At 43.9% G+C, this 18,791-nt stretch overlaps 1 protein-coding gene across 1 annotated transcript in view; it reads right to left on the bottom strand.

Annotated features, from left to right (window-relative positions):
• Positions 1 to 9,476: 9,476 nt before the first annotated feature.
• The window catches only part of LOC121855217 (transcription factor collier-like), a gene marked incomplete at its 5' end in the record, with an annotated part of 29,996 nt that continues 20,681 nt past the window's right edge, over positions 9,477 to 18,791 (bottom strand). Inside the window, 6 exon segments of the mRNA XM_042350080.1 lie at positions 9,477 to 9,700; positions 9,703 to 9,747; positions 10,666 to 10,760; positions 10,762 to 10,790; positions 11,891 to 11,993; positions 11,995 to 12,034. Of these exon segments, the coding sequence (XP_042206014.1) occupies positions 9,477 to 9,700; positions 9,703 to 9,747; positions 10,666 to 10,760; positions 10,762 to 10,790; positions 11,891 to 11,993; positions 11,995 to 12,034 (536 nt within the window).

The following is an 18,791-nucleotide window of genomic DNA, read 5'->3' as shown; positions in this document are numbered from 1 at the left end:
TACCACTTTGGCTGATAAATCGCGTCGTAGCTTCATTGACAGACCAGAAGATGCATTCTGACGTTCTAATCTGTGATAAATTTAACATACTAATCTTGAATCCTGAACTAACAGCCCAGATTCTCAAAAACATTCACGAGTTCCAATATTTCTCCTAATCTAAGAGGTTCCCGGAATGTATTTTAATTGTCTCACTGAAGCAGAGGCGAAAGTCAATGGATAAGGTATTGAGGCTGTACTGTACTATACTAAGACCATTTCTCCATCACCAGTTAGAGAAAAACAGAATAACTTGAGAACCTTTTAGACCCGAGCCTCTACACGTCCATATAATCTGAGTATTTTGTAAATGATATGTATTATTACGACTATGTACAGGTACGATAGAAAAGCTTAGTATTTGGAAATACTTATTGTCCTTCATAACCCTTGGGGAACTGTTCGGAAAATAACCTTAATACTCATTAGAGCGATGGAGGCGCCAATACTATTAAGGTAAATTCTATAATAATAATAATGATGATGAGTCGTTGTGGGTAAACAAGAGGCAGGTCTTACAAGGCGGTATTGGCGTTTCCAGGGCTCAAATTTAGACAAAAACAAGTTGTGTTCCATGACACAAAATATAGGGTAATGGTCCAGACTTAAGTAAATAGATAATCATCCATATACATTAAACAAAGACAAAAACAAAGAGAATTTGATCTCTGGAAATGTTGATATAATAAAAATATTAGGTAACGTTAACATGTACACAAGATAATAGCCGTCCAATAACTTAACAAAGCTATTCCTTCACAGAGAATCAAAATGTACACGTATTTACATAAACATAATGTACAAAGGCTGGTTAAGTACCGTGTTGACCCAAGGAAGGATGCCGTCACACCACATGTTAGTGTTTCTGTTCTTCGTTTGTAAACAGTTTTATCGCCTGGCGTAAAAACATTTTGTAAATCACACACACAAGAGTCGCGGGCTTAACACTTTTAATTAATAATTTAAGAGACTTTAAAATGGAGATTCTTTCTTAGCTTGAGATTCCCGAGTGGAGATCTGTGGTCACCACCGACTTAATTGACGGATCTTCACCTAGTTTCCCACAGTATATGTCGGGAGGTCAGAGGCCTCAGGCCCAAAGTCAGCGCTCTAACGACTGTTCTATATTTTGAAAACTTTTTTGAAATATCTTTATCTTATAAGGCATAAACCGTGACAACCACAGCAATATTGTCATCAAGTGTAGTGACAATGTTTTTGCTTTGTATATAAATTTTGGATAAAGGATTCTCAGGTTATATACAAGCTTACTGAGGCAGCTTTCTGTACCAATAACTTCCACACTGACTTGTAGCCGTCAACCTTTCCTCAACTAAGCCCAGTTGACTCACAAGACCACTGAGAGACTCTCTGCTCACTGAACATCTCATAAAACACAACTTGCTCGTCTCTGGTTCGCGATATCGACAATTGAATGAAAAAAGAATGGAAACCTTATGATGTATACAATATATAGGTAGAGATATAGGGTCCAACGCCTCCTGAGGACTGACCACAAGAAATACTCACACATCAACAAATAATAATAATAATAAATAACGAACAATTTCTTTAAGTGTTAGTTGTGAGAAGCAGGGAAGCCACGAGGACCTGCACCGCCCACTGTACCCTACCACGTCTCTCTGCCTTCTAAAGCTCCATTAATATTAGGTTTTGTAACAAGTTCTTCATCTCCTGACACGTCTTCCAGTCATCCTCCACACGACACCACATATCACATCATCATCCTCACACGTCACTACTACTGATGTACCACAACGTCTTGATTCTGCCACATGATCGTAACAGCATCGTCCTCTACACGTTCATTGCGAGAGTACATCTACGTCGCCGACACAACTTCTTGCTCATCTCGTCATCATCATCCTCACACGTTAAATCGCTTCGCTGTGCCACGCCAAGACGTCGACGGTGCCATTACTGGCGAGAATGTTGGCTTCCGGCGCTCCTGTACGACGTCACTCCTTTTCTGCTTGACCACCGAGTCTGCTTGTGTGACGTCACTGAGGAAAGAGGAGCGCCTGTTTATCCGTGACGTCATCCGAGTTTTCTCATAGAGTGAGAATGACGGGGCGACGCACGGGAAGGTTTGTGTATACGACTGAGGGTGTAACGCTGCGCAGTGGGCGTGATGTTCAGCCCTGAAGAATAGGCGTCGTGCTCAGCCCTGGTGCTCATCCCGAGAGAACAGGTGTGGTGTTCAGTCCTACAGAACAGGAGCGGCGGGTGGCCCACTATCACTTGGCAGGGGTGTGGACGAGGGAGGCCAGGAGCTGATGGGCGCTGCAGGAGGCAGCGAAGTGGCCCATGGAGGAGAACGCTGAGGACATGAAACCGCCCATTCCTAAGGAGAGAGCGAGAAGGTAAAGTATTAATCCTGAGGGAGGCACCGACGGAGGTCTGTCGACCCCATCTTACTAAATCTATCATCCATCTACAGGCTAGAGGGTCCTTAAAGTCTATTGAATATATAGACAAGCGTCACTCCTGGGGTTGTCACAGAAAAGGTCTCGAAAACTGCATATTGTAGTCAGTTTATCTTACTAACTATATCTTAATTTTCTTAAGAGAAAGACAGGAGGAAAGTTGAAACAGCAGAGACTGTAGCTGAGCATGAGCCAAGCACAATAGGTGAGGACAACCGAGCAGTCATGCAGGTGTTGTGACACTAACACTAAGAGAGCAGCTGTTGCCAGGGCGCGACGGCAGCGGCAGCGGCGGCAGCAGCAACAGCGTTATTGTTCATGGAGGAGCCGCCCGTGACGGTGGTGATGGGCGTGAGGGGGGCGTGGCGGCGCCAGATGACGGGGGCGAAGGCGCTCCTCTGCTTGCTGTTCATGTTGGCTGTGAACTGGGAGAAGAGGGCGGCCGAAGAGGAGGCGCAGGAGGTGGCGGCCACACCCCAGGAGCCGTGATGATGGTGGTGGTGATGGTGGTGTCTGCTGTGCCTGCCGCCTGCACACCATCAGTGGAGGAGAGGAGAGGGGAGCTCCGTCAGTCACTGCGCCACACTTACACCTACACCAGCCCCGCCTCACGCTACACTCCTAGCCCGCCCTACATCCACTTATATGTAATGTACCTCAAACCCATCACTAAACTGAAAGATTTTGCCACATACTGTATATACTGAAGGCATTGACCTAATATACTGAAGGCATTGACCCTATACTGAAGGCATTGACCCACCAATATACTGAAGGCATTGACCCACCAATATACTGAAGACATTGACCCTATACTGAAGGATTGACCAATATACTGAAGGCGTTGCCTAATATACTGAAGGCATTGCCCAATATACTGGGGCATTGACCCACCAATATACTGGAGGGATTGACCCACCAATATACTGAGGCATTGACCCTATACTGAGGATTGACCAATAACTGAAGGCATAGACCCACCAATATACTGAAGGCTTTTTCGCCAATATACTGAAGGGATTGACCCTCCTACTGAAGGCATTGACCAATATACTGAAGTGACCAATATATGAGCATTAACCAATATACTGAAGGCATTGACCCAGTATACTGAGGCATTGACCCTGTATACTGAAGGCATTGACCTCCAATATACTGAAGGCATTGACTACCAATATACTGAAGGCATTGACCCACCAATATACTGAGGCATTGACCCACCAATATACTGAAGGCATTGACCCATATACTGAAGGCATTGAACACCAATATACTGAAGGGCATTGACCCAATATACTGAAGCGTGACCCTTGAGGCTGACCATTATGCTGAAGGCATTGACCTAATATACTGAAGGCATTGACCCACCAATTACTGAAGGCATTGACCCACCAATATACTGAAGGCATTGACCCACCAATATACTGAAGGCATTGACCCACCAATATACTGAGGGCATTAACCCTGTAATATACTGAAGGCATTGATCCAATATGCTGAAGGCATTGACCCTAATATGACGAAGGCATTAACCAATATACTGAAGCATTGACCCGCAATATACTGAAGGCATAGACCCACCAATATACTGAAGGCATTGACCCGCAATATACTGAAGACATTGACCCACCAATATACTGAACATTGACCCACCAATATACTGAAGGCATTGACCCAATACTGAAGGCATTGACCTGTACTAAAGGCATTGACCTACTATATACTGAAGGCATTGACCCACAATATACTGAAGGCATTGACCCAATACTGAAGGCATTGACCCTGTATACTGAAGGCATTGACCCACCAATATACTGAAGCAACAAAACGAAATAATGATGCAGGCGCTGCTCTCTACCATTAACACCTGTCTATAATAATACTCTGATCCTAAGCAAACGGTGATATATGGTGGTAATAAGACTTGAATATCTATTACGGTTGGTATAATGGGTAGAGAAGACGTAACAGCTTAAAAGAAAAATAATATAAAAGCCTAAAACTTGATAATTCAGCAGAGAAGCAAAACACAAGAGGAGAATTTAAAATATACGTAAAAATGAACTCGGGCAATCAAGTGGGATGTAAAGACTAAAGACAGACAGACAGACAGACAGACAGATAGACAGACTGAGCAGACAGACACAGACAAACTCTTCCTGACAACACACAGACTAACATGCATGCAGTGTTCTAAGGCTAGTAGCGACTATATCAGTGTTGCCCAATGTGAATGTGTTAACATATATAAGCAGTGTTAATGCAGTGTTACCATGCCGAGGGTGTAAAAAAATTGTAATACTAGTTACTGCAGTGTTACCATGCCGGGGGTGTAAGTACCAATACTAGTTACTGCAGTGTTACCATGCCGAGGGGTGTAAGCAAGGTACCAATACAATTACTGCAGTGTTACATGCGGGTGTAAAAAAGTACCAATACTAGTTACTGCAGTGTTACCATGCCGAGGTGTAAGCAGAGTATCAATACTAATTACTGCAGTGTTACCATGCCGAGGGTGTAAAAAGGTACCAATACTAGTTACTGCAGTGTTACCATGCCGAGGTGTAAACTGGTACCAATACTAGTTACTGCAGTGTTACCATGCCGAGGGTGTAAAGGTACCAATACTAGTTACTGCAGTGTTACCATGCCGAGGGTGTAAGCAGAGGTATCAATACTTAGTTACTGCAGTGTTACCATGCCGAGGGTGTAAAAGGGTACCAATACTAGTTCATTTTACCATGCCGGTGTAAGCAGTACCAATACTAGTTACTGCAGTGTTACCATGCCGGGAACTGGCTTGAACACCAATACTAGTTACTGCAGTGTTACCATGCCGAGGGTGTAAAAAGTACCAATACTGAATTGCAGTGTTACCATGCCGAGGGTGTAGCTGGTACCAATACTAGTTACTGCAGTGTTACCATGCCGAGGGTGTAAGCAGAGGTATCAATACTAGTTACTGCAGTGTTACCATGCCGAGGGTGTAAAAATACCAATACTAGTTACTGCAGTGTTACCATGCCGAGGTGTAAGCAGAGTACTATACTAGTTACTGCAGTGTTACCATGCCGAGGGTGTAAGCAAGTACCAATACTAGTTACTGCCAGTGTTACCATGCCGAGGGTGTAAGCAAGTACCAATACTAGTTACTGCAGTGTTACCATGCCGGGGTGTAAACTGAGGTACCAATACTAGTTACTGCAGGTGTTACCATGCCGAGGTGTAAACTGAAATTGCCAATGGTACTGCAGTGTTAACATGCCGAGGGTGTAAACTGAGGTACCAATACGTTACTATAGTGTTGACCATGCAGGGTATAGAGGGGTATCAAGACATTCCCTCCTGCACCACTACCAAGCCAGGGAACCAAAAACAGTATATTACAAACCAGAGAAACAAAAACAGCATCACCAAGCCAGAAAAACAGTATTACCAGCCAAAAAATATCAAATCAAACAGTATTGACAAACCAGCAAAATATCTCAACCAGGATGCAAAACATGTGTTACAAATGACCCTTCGTGCAGTATTACCAAACAAAAAAACTTCTTACTTGTGGTAGTGTTGAAGATACTGGTTGAAGCGGTCATGTTAGCAAGTTGGGGGAGATGAGTAACCAGCGCGGCGTTGATGGGCACCGTAGGTGGGGAGGAGGAGGAGGAGGAGCCGTGGAGGAGGAGTGGGGGTGGAGGCGTTGGAACCGAAACCTCCCGGGGGCGACTTCAGGCTTACTCCCGGCCCCTGACTCGTGTAGTCCTCTAGAAGAAAAAACCTACAGTGACAACAGCAAGTCATTACAGCGCCAGCAAGGGTCTGGTAACAGTGTTGGACATTGATTGGTAACAGTGTAAGACATGGTAAACAGGGTGTGGTAACAGTGTAAGACATAGTAAACAGGGTGTGGTAACAGTGTAAGACATGGTAAACAGGGTGTGGTAACAGTGTAGACATGGTAAACAGGGTGTGGTAACAGTGTAAGACATAGTAAGGTTGTGGTAACAGTGTAAGACATGGTAAACAGGGTGTGGTAACAGTGTAGACATGGTAAACAGGGTGTGGTAACAGTGTAAGACATATGGTAAACAGGTTATTGTAACAGTGTAAGACATGGTAAGCAAGAGTTAGTGGTAACAGTGTAAGACTATGGTAAACAGGGTGTGGGTAACAGTGTAAGACATGGTAAACAGGGTGTAGTGTAGACATGGTAAACAGGGTGTGGTAACAGTGTAAGACATGGTAAACAGGGTGTGGTAACAGTGTAGACATGGTAAACAGGGTGTGGTAACAGTGTAAGACATGGTAAACAGGGTTATTAAACAGTGTAAGACATGGTAAACAGGGTGTGGTAACAGTGTAGACATGGTAAACAGGGGTAACAGTTAAGACTTGTTAAGCAGGTTGTGATAACAGTATAAAACATGGTAAACAAGTTGTGGTAACAGTGTAAGACATGGTAACAGGTGTGGGTAACAGTGTAAGACATGGGTAAACAGGGTGTTGGTAACAGGTGTAAGACATAGGTAAACAGGGTGTGTTAACAGTTGTAAGACATGGTAAACAGGGTGTGGTAACAGTGTAAGACATGGTAAACAGGGTGTAGTATTATTTAATTGCAGTGTGGTAAACAGGGTGTTGGTGAACAGTGTAGGTATAATTAGAGCAGGTTGTTGGTAACAGTGTAAGACATGGTAAACAGGGTGTTTGTGTAACATTAGTGTAAGACATGGTAAACAGGGTGTGGTAACAGTGTAAGACATATTAAACAGGGTGTGGTAACAGTGTGGAACATAATTAAACAGGGTGTGGTAACAGTGTAAGACATGGTAAACTAGGGTGTTTGGTAACAGTGTAAGACATGGTAAACAGGGTGTGGTAACAGTATTTAAGACATGGTATAAGCAGGGTTTGGTAACAGTGTAAGACTAGTAAACAGTTGTGGTAACAATTGTAAGACATGGTAAACAGGGTGTTAGTAACAGTGTAAGACATGGTAAGCAGGTGTGGTAACAGTGTAAGACATGGTAAACAGGGTGTGGTAACAGGTGTAAGACATGGTAAAGCAGGGTGTTATGATAAGAACATGGTAGCAGGGTGTGGTAACAGTGTAAGACATGGTAAACAGGGTGTGGTAACAGTGTAAGACATGGTAAACAGGTTGTTATTAACAGTGTAGGAGATGGTATAGGGTGTGTGTAACAGTTAATGACATGGTAAACAGGTTGTTGGTAATTGGTAAGACATGGTAAACAGGGTTTTGGTAACAGTGTAAGATATGGTATAGGTTGTTGTTGCAGTTAATGACATGGTAAACAGGGTTTGGTAACAGTTAATGATATGGTAAACAGGGTTTGGTAACAGTGTAAGAAATGACGGTTGTGGTAACAGTGTAGACATGGTAAACAGAATTATTGGTAACAGTGTAGACATGGTAAACAGGGGTGTGGTAACAGTGTAATGACATGGTAAACAGGGTGTGGTAACAGTGTAAGACATGGTAAACAGGGTGTGGAACAGTTAATGGACATGGTTGAAGCAGGGTGTGGTAACAGTAGTAAGACATGGTAAAACAGGTTGTTGGTAACGGTATAAGAGACATGGTAAACAGGGTGTGGTAACAGTGTAAGACATGGTTAAACAGGGTGTTGAAGTAACAGTTATAAGACATGGTAAACAGGGTGTGGTAACAGTATAAGACATGGTAAACTAGGGTGTGGTAACAGTGTAAGACATGGTAAACAGGTTGGTAACAGTATAAGACTGGTAAACCAGGGTGTGGTAACAGTGTAAGACATGGTAAACAGAGTTGTTGGTAACAGTGTAAGACATGGTAAACAGGGTGTGGTAACAGTGTAGACATAGTAAACAGGGTGTGTGTAACAGTGTAAGACATGGTAAACAGGGTGTGGTAACAGTGTAAGACATGGTAAACGGGGTTTGGTAGTGGTGTGAACATGGTAAGCAGGGTGTGGTAACAGTGTAAGACATGGTAAACAGGGTGTGTAGTAACAGTTAAGATCATGGTAAACAGGGTGTGGTAACAGTGTAAGACATGGTAAAACAGGTTGTTAGTAACAGTGTAAGACATGGTAAACAGGGTGTGGTAACAATTGTAGACATGGTTAAACAGGGTGTGGTTAATAGTGTAAGACATAGTAAACAGGGTTTGTTAGTATGTAAGACATGGTAAATCAGGGTGTGGTAACAGTGTAAGACGTGGTGAACAGGTTGTGTAACAGGTAAGACATGGTAAACAAGGGTGTGGTAACGGTAGTGAAGACATGGTAAACAGGGTTGGTGGTAACAGTGTAAGACATGGTAAACAGGGTGTGGTAATGGTGTAAGACATGGTAAACAGGTTGTGGTAACAGTGTAAGACATGGTAAACAGGGTGTGGTAACAGTGTATGACATAACACCTGAGACATAAATATATATACCATTTATTAACAATTATAAACCTCCAATAAATTACAATAGCAAACAATAAATAACTTCATTACTAAACCGCAAAAGCCAGAGTGAAAATATACACAAAATCCTATCTTAAATAATTATGTTGAATGTAAAGTAAATATATTTTATTCTCCAGCAATACGTACAGTTGAGGACAAATTCCCTGAACATTTGGCATTATCTCGGTCTCGGGTATTTCTGAGCCATAATATTTTAAAGTAACTTATTTATTTATTAGGGAGAAGGATGCTAATGACTGTGATGAAGAGTAAGGTTAAGAATAAAAATTAAAAGAGAGGGACAATATTAAGTATTATCAAGAAAAAAAAAGAAAAAAGATGAGAGGAAAAATGACGATAAATTTATATTTACGAAAAATTACAAAAACAGAGATTGAAGAAGGAAAAAAAATAATACCAATGGCTTAAAACAATAAAAACAAAAGTAAAAAAATATAAAAAAACAAAAATACAGAAAAACAGAAGAGAAAAACAAAACACAGACACTCAGTTACTCAATAAAAGGTCAACAATAATCACCTTCCCCACTGTGTGTTAGCCGTGTCCTGACGTGACGGCGAGCTGGCCGGTTGTAGGTGTTGAAACCGGTCATGGCGGAGGTTTGGTTCATAGCGGGGGAGCGTGGGGCGGGAGGGCAAGCTGGTTGTTGCGGGCATGGAGTAAAGCGCCTCAGCCAGGTCCGCCGCGCGCCAGATGATCTCCTTCGGCAGCTTCTCTGGGTCGCCTGGGTGCCGGGGATCAACTTCTGCAGCCGCTGGAACCCGTAGTCGATGGTGGGCGCAAACGCTGTGAAGACGGAGAGAGTGAGTCAATGTTGAGAAAGGAGAGTCAATGTTGAGAAAGGGGAGAGAGTCAACACTGAGAAAGGAGAGTCAATGCTGAGAATGGGAAGAATCAACGCTGAGAGGGATAGATAATGAGTCAACGCTGAAGGTTAAGTCAAACTGATAGATGAATCAGGTTTAATTTTATGCTTCATTAAAACCATCCAACGAAACAATAAAGATACTCGTACGTTCAGTTATCGTAAGAGTGTCCGTGGGCCTCCATCAACTACCTCCACTAATTCTATTCGGAGACGCTGCCAACCTCATAACTCCATCTTGTCTATAAAACTACTTTACTATGTATATGACTGCCAACCACAAAAGAGTATCGTAATGCCGTCGTCTTTAAAAAACTATTGTATTTTACGATAATGTAAATATTGTCTGCTATTGTGGAGTGAAGGGAGGAGACTAAAAACAAAATAGTCTAGAACGTCCGCTAGTCAGAAGGGTCTACGGTGAAGCAGGAAGGCGTATGTATACAAGGTTATGTAACTGACCTCACAGTTCGCCGCCACACCGGCAATTAAGTACAGTACAGAAGATCAGTATAATGATTCTACAGTACAGTGGATCAGTATAATGATTCTACAGTACAGAGGATCAGTATAATGATTCTACAGCAGGATCAGATAATGATTCTACAAGCAATTATACGTTTGGTCTAAAACTCTACACTGTAAACCACGACATTTGATTCCCTTCATAAACAATCAGTTCCAAATTTCACATAAGCCGGATATGAGGAAGTCACAGGGAGCCATTTTCAGTAGGTGGGCGTACAACACATTCCTAACAGCTATTAACAGAGTGTATTAATTCCCCACTGGCGACTGCTGGGGTTATTACAATTGGAGAGACTAACACTGATACTCACAGACATAGACGAATCTGCCAGGTGCGCCCCTTGCAAACTGCTTGGACTTGTAGGAAAGCGTCACCTCCACCACCCCAGGGATGTGACGCGGGGTGTCTGACCCGGATGGCGTGTGACGTCACCAACTGCAAGAAAACATTATATGACGTCATCGATCTCAAAACCAAAATAAACAACGTCAGCCATTATAACAAGAGTATATTGCGTCTTTAGTGACTACAATAATAACAGTGTTAACACCTTCGGCAGCGTGTGACGTTACGAGCAGCACCAACATAATATACCATCACTAGTTACAAGAGAATGTGACGTCACCTGCCACAACAACTGTCCCTCTCACTACCAAACTACCTCGACTACATATTTATCCCTGACTTCACATAAAACACTGTTAATGGTATACATTTCCACTATCACTGACACGTGCTGACTAACAATACAAGAATGGTGAACCTTCAAGACACAGTACGTACACACAGCCATCACAGCATAATCTTTATAACAGTGAGGCTCCACAAGGCGAGGCTCCACATGGCGAGGTTCCTTCTGCATTTGGCACGGTAGCAGGAGGGTCAAAGAGGCTAAATATACCGTCACAGATACTCCCTGTCCTTAGCTGTCGACTGGTTTAATGCGTGATAGTGTTGCTATCCAATATTGTGAACGATGACAACTTTACACAAGCTCTGTCTTCTAAACTGCCCGCAGGAGTCCTGAAATGCTTAATTTAGTACTGTTTCCTTTTATTTACTAATGGCCACCCAAATTAGAAGTGGCCATGGCGATGTCAGAAGGCCAGTGATCTGTGTAACATCCCTCCATTACTCTGGATTATCTTTTCAAGGCCAATTTTTGTAGCCCAGTACTGCTCTCGACATCCAAATACTGTTGTTTATTATTATCAGATACTGTGTTACAAGTCATTATTATTGTTATTAGTCATTATTACTGTGTTATTGTTGTCCTGGTTACTGCCGTTGTTATTGTCGTATTATAAATATTATTAGTATTCTAGCTCGTAAATCATTCTAACACCAGTAAAATAGTACCGAATTATTTGAATTTATATACTATAATGCCATTGTCCACGTGTTATTATACTATTAAACCCGTCATATGAACTTACATTAAACTGATTTCATAAATATCTAAAACATTATAAAACTCCCATAAAACAAAATTCTTCTTGGCTACAACATGTAAACAGTGTGGCGTCTCACCTCACCCAGACCAACATGGTGCCGAAGACGATCTGCAGCCCGTCAAAGAAGTTATCGCCTATAATGATGACGGTGGCGCCTCCCGTGGTCCAGCCCTCTGACGGTGATGGCCTTGATGCAGGGGTAGCTGGCAAGTGGGGGGTACAGTCCTGGGGAAGATACGGGGGGAGGGTTAATATGTATGGGGAATTGGCTAGATGTAGGCACAGACTTTATGAGGGACAGGTATGTAAGGCCACCATTATCATCGTCAATAATAATAATAATAATAATAATAATAATAATAATAATAATAATAATAATAATAATCGATACATCTTTGCAACAAAACAACACACAATACAATGAACTATTTACTAAGGTACAAATTCTCATAAATTACAAAACAAATATTTGACACCCTAATACCAGCGCCCCTTAGCACTGACTGACACCCCAGCTGTCCCTTGAGCACCACTCGGATGCCTCCACCAGCTGGGCTCACACACCACACAGTGAGAGTGTGACAACAGCTACCTGGTATTAAATTGTCTGAGGCACAGGAGGTGGACAAGGGCAGCAGAGAGCGAGTCTTCACCCATTCTACTCTGAACCGAACTTAACCTAACTTAAACGCACTCTACTAGGTAGCGTTAGGGTGTTTAATTTTTCAGGTGAAAATAAGTTGAGGGAAAAATTCTTATGCATTTGGAGAGAGGGGGGAGAGAGAGAGAGAGAGAGAGAGAGAGAGAGAGAGAGAGGGAGAGAGAGAGAGGAGAGAGAGAGAGAGAGAGAGAGAGATTACCAAAGCATTTTATTCAGCACCACTGTACAATCCGGGGCGTGGTGGTGGTAGAAGGAGGTGGAGTTCGACTCACCTGTGTCGTGGACGGATGGACACAAGGGAAGAGCCACGCCCACACTCTGTATAGGAGGGGCGAGGAGAGGAGGGCGAGTGAGTGAAGGAGGGCGAGTGAGGGAAGGAGGGCGAGTGAGGGAAGGAGGGCGAGTGAGGGAAGGAGGAAGAGAGGAGGGAAGGAGGGAGGAAGGAAGGAGGCGAGTGGAGGGAAAGAGGGCGAGGGAAGGAGGGCGAGGAGGATGGAAGGTGAGGGAGAGGGAGGGAGGGAGGGGATGAGGGGGTGATGTACACATGCACTAGGAATTTAAGACGGGGTGTGGCATGAGGGGGGTGAGGGTTGTCACAGGTAAACAAGATAGGGTGATGAGTGGAGATGTAGGTGTGTGGAAAGTGAGGGCTGGGTGTGAGGTGAGGGCTGGGTGGGGGTGAGGGCTGGGTGACAATGAGGGGTGGGTGGCGGTAAAGGCTGGTGGTGGTGAGGACTGTGTGGTGGTAAGGGCTGCGTGTGAGGTAGGGGCTGGGATGTACAGAACACCTGCTGTAACAGATCATCAGTGACAGGTAGGCAAAGCTCACCTTCGTCACGGAATGGCAAAAAATTAATATTGCATCACCTTAAGATAAGCCACCCCAGCTTATTTCCACCTTAAGATAAGCCACCCCAGCTATTTCACCTGAAGATTAGCTTTCACTTGTTTATTTACCTGAAGATTAACTCACCTAACCTAAATCTCCAAGATATAGTTAGGGTGTCTAATTTCAGGTGAAATATGTTCCCCAGCTAATTTTCAAGTGATTCTATAAAGTATCCCAATGTTGATCAAAACAAAAACAGGTAAAATACATTAAAATATCTGATGTGTATTAAAAAAAAGCTAAAAACATACATGATAAACAAATCCAAACAATGAGAAGACTGTAATAACATACTAAACACACACACACACACACACACACAACACCTACCTTAAACTAACCCACGAGACTTAAACACAAAAAATAACACAATCAAGACTAAAAATCAATAATGTATAAAATTAACACCCGAATCTAAGTGCTAAACCAACCCGGCCCCTAAGACAAACACTCGAATAATATTGCTATGCAAACTAACACCCAAAACTAAACCACCAAAACTAATACACAGAAACAGTGCGCTTAAACAAACATACCGGGAGGAGTAAAAGCCAATGAGGGACTAGTAGGCTCCCCCTTCCCCTGCAAAATCAACAACCAAACCTCAATGAAAATAAAATAAAAACTTGTTTGAGGCATGAAGAAGGTGGGGAGGGGGGGATTGTTTGGGGGTGACGGTAGGGAGGAAGAGAAAGAGAGAGAGAGAAAGGAAAACAGAAAAAAAGGTGTTTGGCCATCTTGAGAGGTCGACCACGTTCAGCCCGTAATACTCACCACATTTTAGTGTCGGGAGGCAGACGGAGGGAGGGGGAGAAGGAAGGAAAAGAAGGAGGAGGGAGGGAGGGAGGGAGGGGGGAGAGGGAGGGAGGGAAGGAGGTAAGGGAGAGAAGGATGGAAGGAGGGAGGTTGTAGGCTCAATACGGAAGTTAAGAATTTTTGTAGTTTTTTTTTATTTTCCTCTTAACGTCGTCTTTTTCTCATCTCCTTCCTTTTCTTCCTTTCATTCATTTCCTTTTCCTTCTTTTATTCTCCACTAGGTTTTTCTACCGTCTCCTTCTGCCTCTCCTATTATCTTCTATCCTTCCCTTCCTTTTCCTCTTCCGTCTTCTCACCTATTCCCTAATTCCTCTTTCTACCTATATCCTCCTCCGCCTCTTTCTTCTATCTCCCTCTCCTCTTTTTTCGTCCTTCCCCCTATCCCTCTCCTCCTCTTCCTCTTTCTCAGTGTCGTTTACACACACCTGTCACCCCAAACCTAACCTAACCTAACCCCTGTAACGTTATAGGGTGATTAATCTGTCGGTGAAATAAGCTGGGGAGGCGGGAGTCTTCAGGCATTAACCATCACCACTACCATCAACACCACTAGTATCATCACCACTACCATCAACACCACTAGTATCATCACCACTACCATCAACACCACTAGTATCATCATCCACTACCACCACCACTAGTATCATCACCACTACTCAAACACCACGAATATCATCACCACTACCATCAACACCACTAGTAGTTCATCACCACTACCATCAACACCACTAGTATCATCACCACTACCACCACCACCACTAGTATCATCCCCACCATCACCACCACTACTACCATCATCATCATCATCATCAACACCTCACCACCACCACTACTACTACCATCAACAACACCACCACTACCCCATCAACACTATCACCATACCTGCACTACTACCATCCCCACCATCACCACCACTACTACCATCATCATCACCACCACCACCACATGTACTATACACTCACTGACCGTAATCTTCCTTCGTCAATAATATTCCTCACAACCCCGTGTTCACAACCCTCGTGTTCACTTTACAGGTGCGTTTCATAAGTTGTGTAATAACCAGTAGAGAGACTGTGTTACCTGGATTTACTTAGTATTCGAACCCGTGTCTTGATGATGTTACCTTTGCCGTTAACGAGTATGTTGATCTAAACCAGATGTTAGAAATGTGTTCAGGGCTTCACAAACATGCAATGACCTTGTTCTCTCTTCTACCCTTTCCCCTTCAGCTTATTTCACCCAATGATTAAACCTCCTAACACTACCTGGAGGGGTTAGATTAGGTTTGCTTGGTTAGGTTAGGTTTGTTAATCTTGGTGGTATAAGCTGGGTGGTTAATCTTCAAGTGATACGTAGAGGAGAGGTCAAGCATTAACTTAGGCGTCTGTGCACTTCTCCCCAATAACCTCCCCATCTCCATCACCACCTGGACGTCTCCCCAAAACCGCCCCACCACCACCACCTGGACGTCTCCCACAACCTCCCCCAGCTCCACCACCACCTAGATGTCTCCCCAACAACCTCCTCACCACCACCACCACCTGGACGTCTCCCCAATACCTCCCCAGCTCCACAACCACATAGATGTCTCCCCAATAACCTCCCCACCTCCACCCCAGGTCCGTCTCTCTCCTTTACTGGTGTCAGACGGTGATGCCGAATCTGTTTTTATTCTTTCCAGTAATCAGCGAGATGCAACGCTCCTCCTCATCCCCCCGCCATTCCCCCCTCCTTTCCTTCCACCTTTTCCACCCTTCCTCAGACCCTCATTCCTCCTCCCCAACCCCAGATCCATACATCCCCACCTCCATCTCCAACACGCCCCCACCTCAAAATACTTCATCAGGTTAAAATTTCAGTTTCTCAGATCCTCCTGTATTAATTTCTCCTCCTTAACTTTGGATCATATCAAGGACAACATGTATCTCGGTAACTGTTATGAGGCCGTGACCGAGGTGGCGTCAGAACTGTGCTGTGACTCTACCCAGACATTGTTCTATTTATTATAAGATGATGATAAAACTTACGACTTTGAGGAAATGGATAAATATTTCTAAAGGTGGATGAAGGAATTTTTTTAATAGATGAATGATGAAAAGTTGCTGATGGCAGGATGAGTGGCGTCTCAGGTTAATGTTGACGTTATTAACATTATATCACGAGGCCTACTAGAGATAACAGCAACATCAAGAGGCCTACTAGAGATAACAGCAACAACATCAAGAGGCCTACTAGAGATAACAACAACAGCATCAAGAGGCCTACTAGAGATAACAGCAACAGCATCAAGAGGCCTACTATAGATAACAGCAACAGCATCAAGAGGCCTACTAGAGATAAAGAACATCAAGAGGCCTACTAGAGATAACAGCAACAGCATCAAGAGGCCTACTAGAGATAACAGCAACAACATCAAGAGGCCTACTAGAGATAACAACAACAGCATCAAGAGGCCTACTAGAGATAACAGCAACAACATCAAGAGGCCTACTAGAGATAACAGCAACAACATCAAGAGGCCTACTAGAGATAACAACAACAGCATCAAGAGGCCTACTAGAGATAGCAGCAACAGCATCAAGAGGCCTACTATAGATAACAGCAACAGCATCAAGAGGCCTACTAGCGATAACACAGCAACAACATCAAGAGGCCTACTAGAGATAACAGCAACAGCATCAAGAGGCCTACTATAGATAACAGCAACAGCATCAAGAGGCCTGCTAGAGATAACAGCAACAGCATCAAGAGGTACTAGGAGATAACAGCAGCAGTAACAGCAAGAGGCCTACTAGAGATAACAGCAGCAGTAACAGCAAGAGGCCTACTAGAGATAACAGCAGCAGTAACAGCAAGAGGCCTACTAGAGATAACAGCAGCAGTAACAGCAAGAGGCCTACTACAGACAGCAGCAGCAGACGGGGGTCGTCTATAATTCACAGGAGGGAGACGCTCTTTCTGACAGAGGCAATTCAGTGGACGGCCAAGACGGAGGTGTGTGTGTGTGTGTGTGTCGTGTTTGTCTTATTGCTGTTTTATGTGTACTCTGTTTTAACTCGTCGAATCACCTTTTTTAATCCTTCCAGTCACATTTTTTAACTCAATAACTTTTAAAACTTATTCAATAACCATTTTTACTAATAAATTCACCATAGAACTTAATTTTTTTTGTAACAGTTGAATCACCTTTTAACTTAGGGAAACAACACATAATTAATTCAATCTTTTCAATCCATCAATCTTCTTGTTCTCCAGTTGATGAGTTGATGAAATAAATTGTAAATTGATGATAATGACAAACAGATGCATTTATAATTTGATGTATAATTGGGAGACAGGTGTGACGCATCGTTAGTGAGAAGCCCCTGCAGGTAAACGGGTCAATGGAAGGTGTAAGACTAGTTGTTTACTTTTGTTTACTTGTTTTATTGTTTGTTATAGTAGTTTATAAAGGAGTATATCTCGTCCTTCATGTAAGTCTCGGGATTGATTTTAACGACCACACACACACACACACACACACACACACACACTGCTCTTACACCATTGTACTAATTTCGTCATTATATATCTAATGCCATCATTATTCTGCTCCCATCACTATCACCACACCACGATCACGATATAGGACTATCACCACACCACGATCACAATATAGGACTATTACCACATCATCTAGTATACTACTCTACTATTACCATCTTACACTACCACAGAATCCCAACATAATCCCCACAGGACAGCACACAACCCCACAGCACCACCACACTACCACACACAGCACCACCACACTACCCCACAGCACCACCACAGCCCCTACAGTTCCCCTACACAGCACCACCACACTACCCCACAGCACCACCACAGCCCCTACAGTTCCCCACACAGCACCACCACACTACTCCCACAGCACCACCACAGCACCTACAGTTTCCCCACACAGCACCACCACACTACCCCACAGCACCACCACAGCACCTACAGTTTCCCCACACAGCACCACCACAGCACCTACAGTTCCCCCCCACACAGCATCACACACAACACAGCACCACCACACTACCCCACAGCACCACCACAGCACCTACAGTTCCCCCACACAGCATCACATCACAACACAGCACCACCACACTCACCCCACAGCACCACCACAGCACCTACAGTTCCCCACACAGCATCACATCACAACACAGCACCACCACCACACTACCCCACAGCACCACCACAGCCCCTACAGTTTCCCCACACAGCACCACACTACCCCACAGCACCACCACATCCCCTACAGTTTCCCCACACAGCACCACACTACCCCACAGCACCACCACAGCACCTAAGTTTCCCCACACAGCACCACACCACCCCACAGCACCACCACAGCCCCTACAGTTTCCCCACACAGCACCACACTACCCCACAGCACAGAAGGAAGAGAGAAGAAGAAGAAGCAGCAGCAGAGGAAGTGATCGTCCACGGAGGTCAGAATCAAATAGTAAGGTTTATTTCACACGAGGAAATAACACGAAGCAAATGTCCAAGAACTAAGTTGGGGGGAGAGAGGGAGGTAGGGGAGGGTAGAGGGGAGGGATGGGGATAGAGAGGGAGGGTAGAGGGGG

This window comes from Homarus americanus, unplaced genomic scaffold, assembly GCF_018991925.1.
Source record: "Homarus americanus isolate GMGI-L3 unplaced genomic scaffold, GMGI_Hamer_2.0 scaffold20160, whole genome shotgun sequence".
In the NCBI taxonomy this organism is placed as follows: Eukaryota; Metazoa; Arthropoda; class Malacostraca; order Decapoda; family Nephropidae; genus Homarus; species Homarus americanus.
Note: the sequence above shows the minus strand (reverse complement) of the source record. Positions and strands in the feature narration are given on the sequence as shown.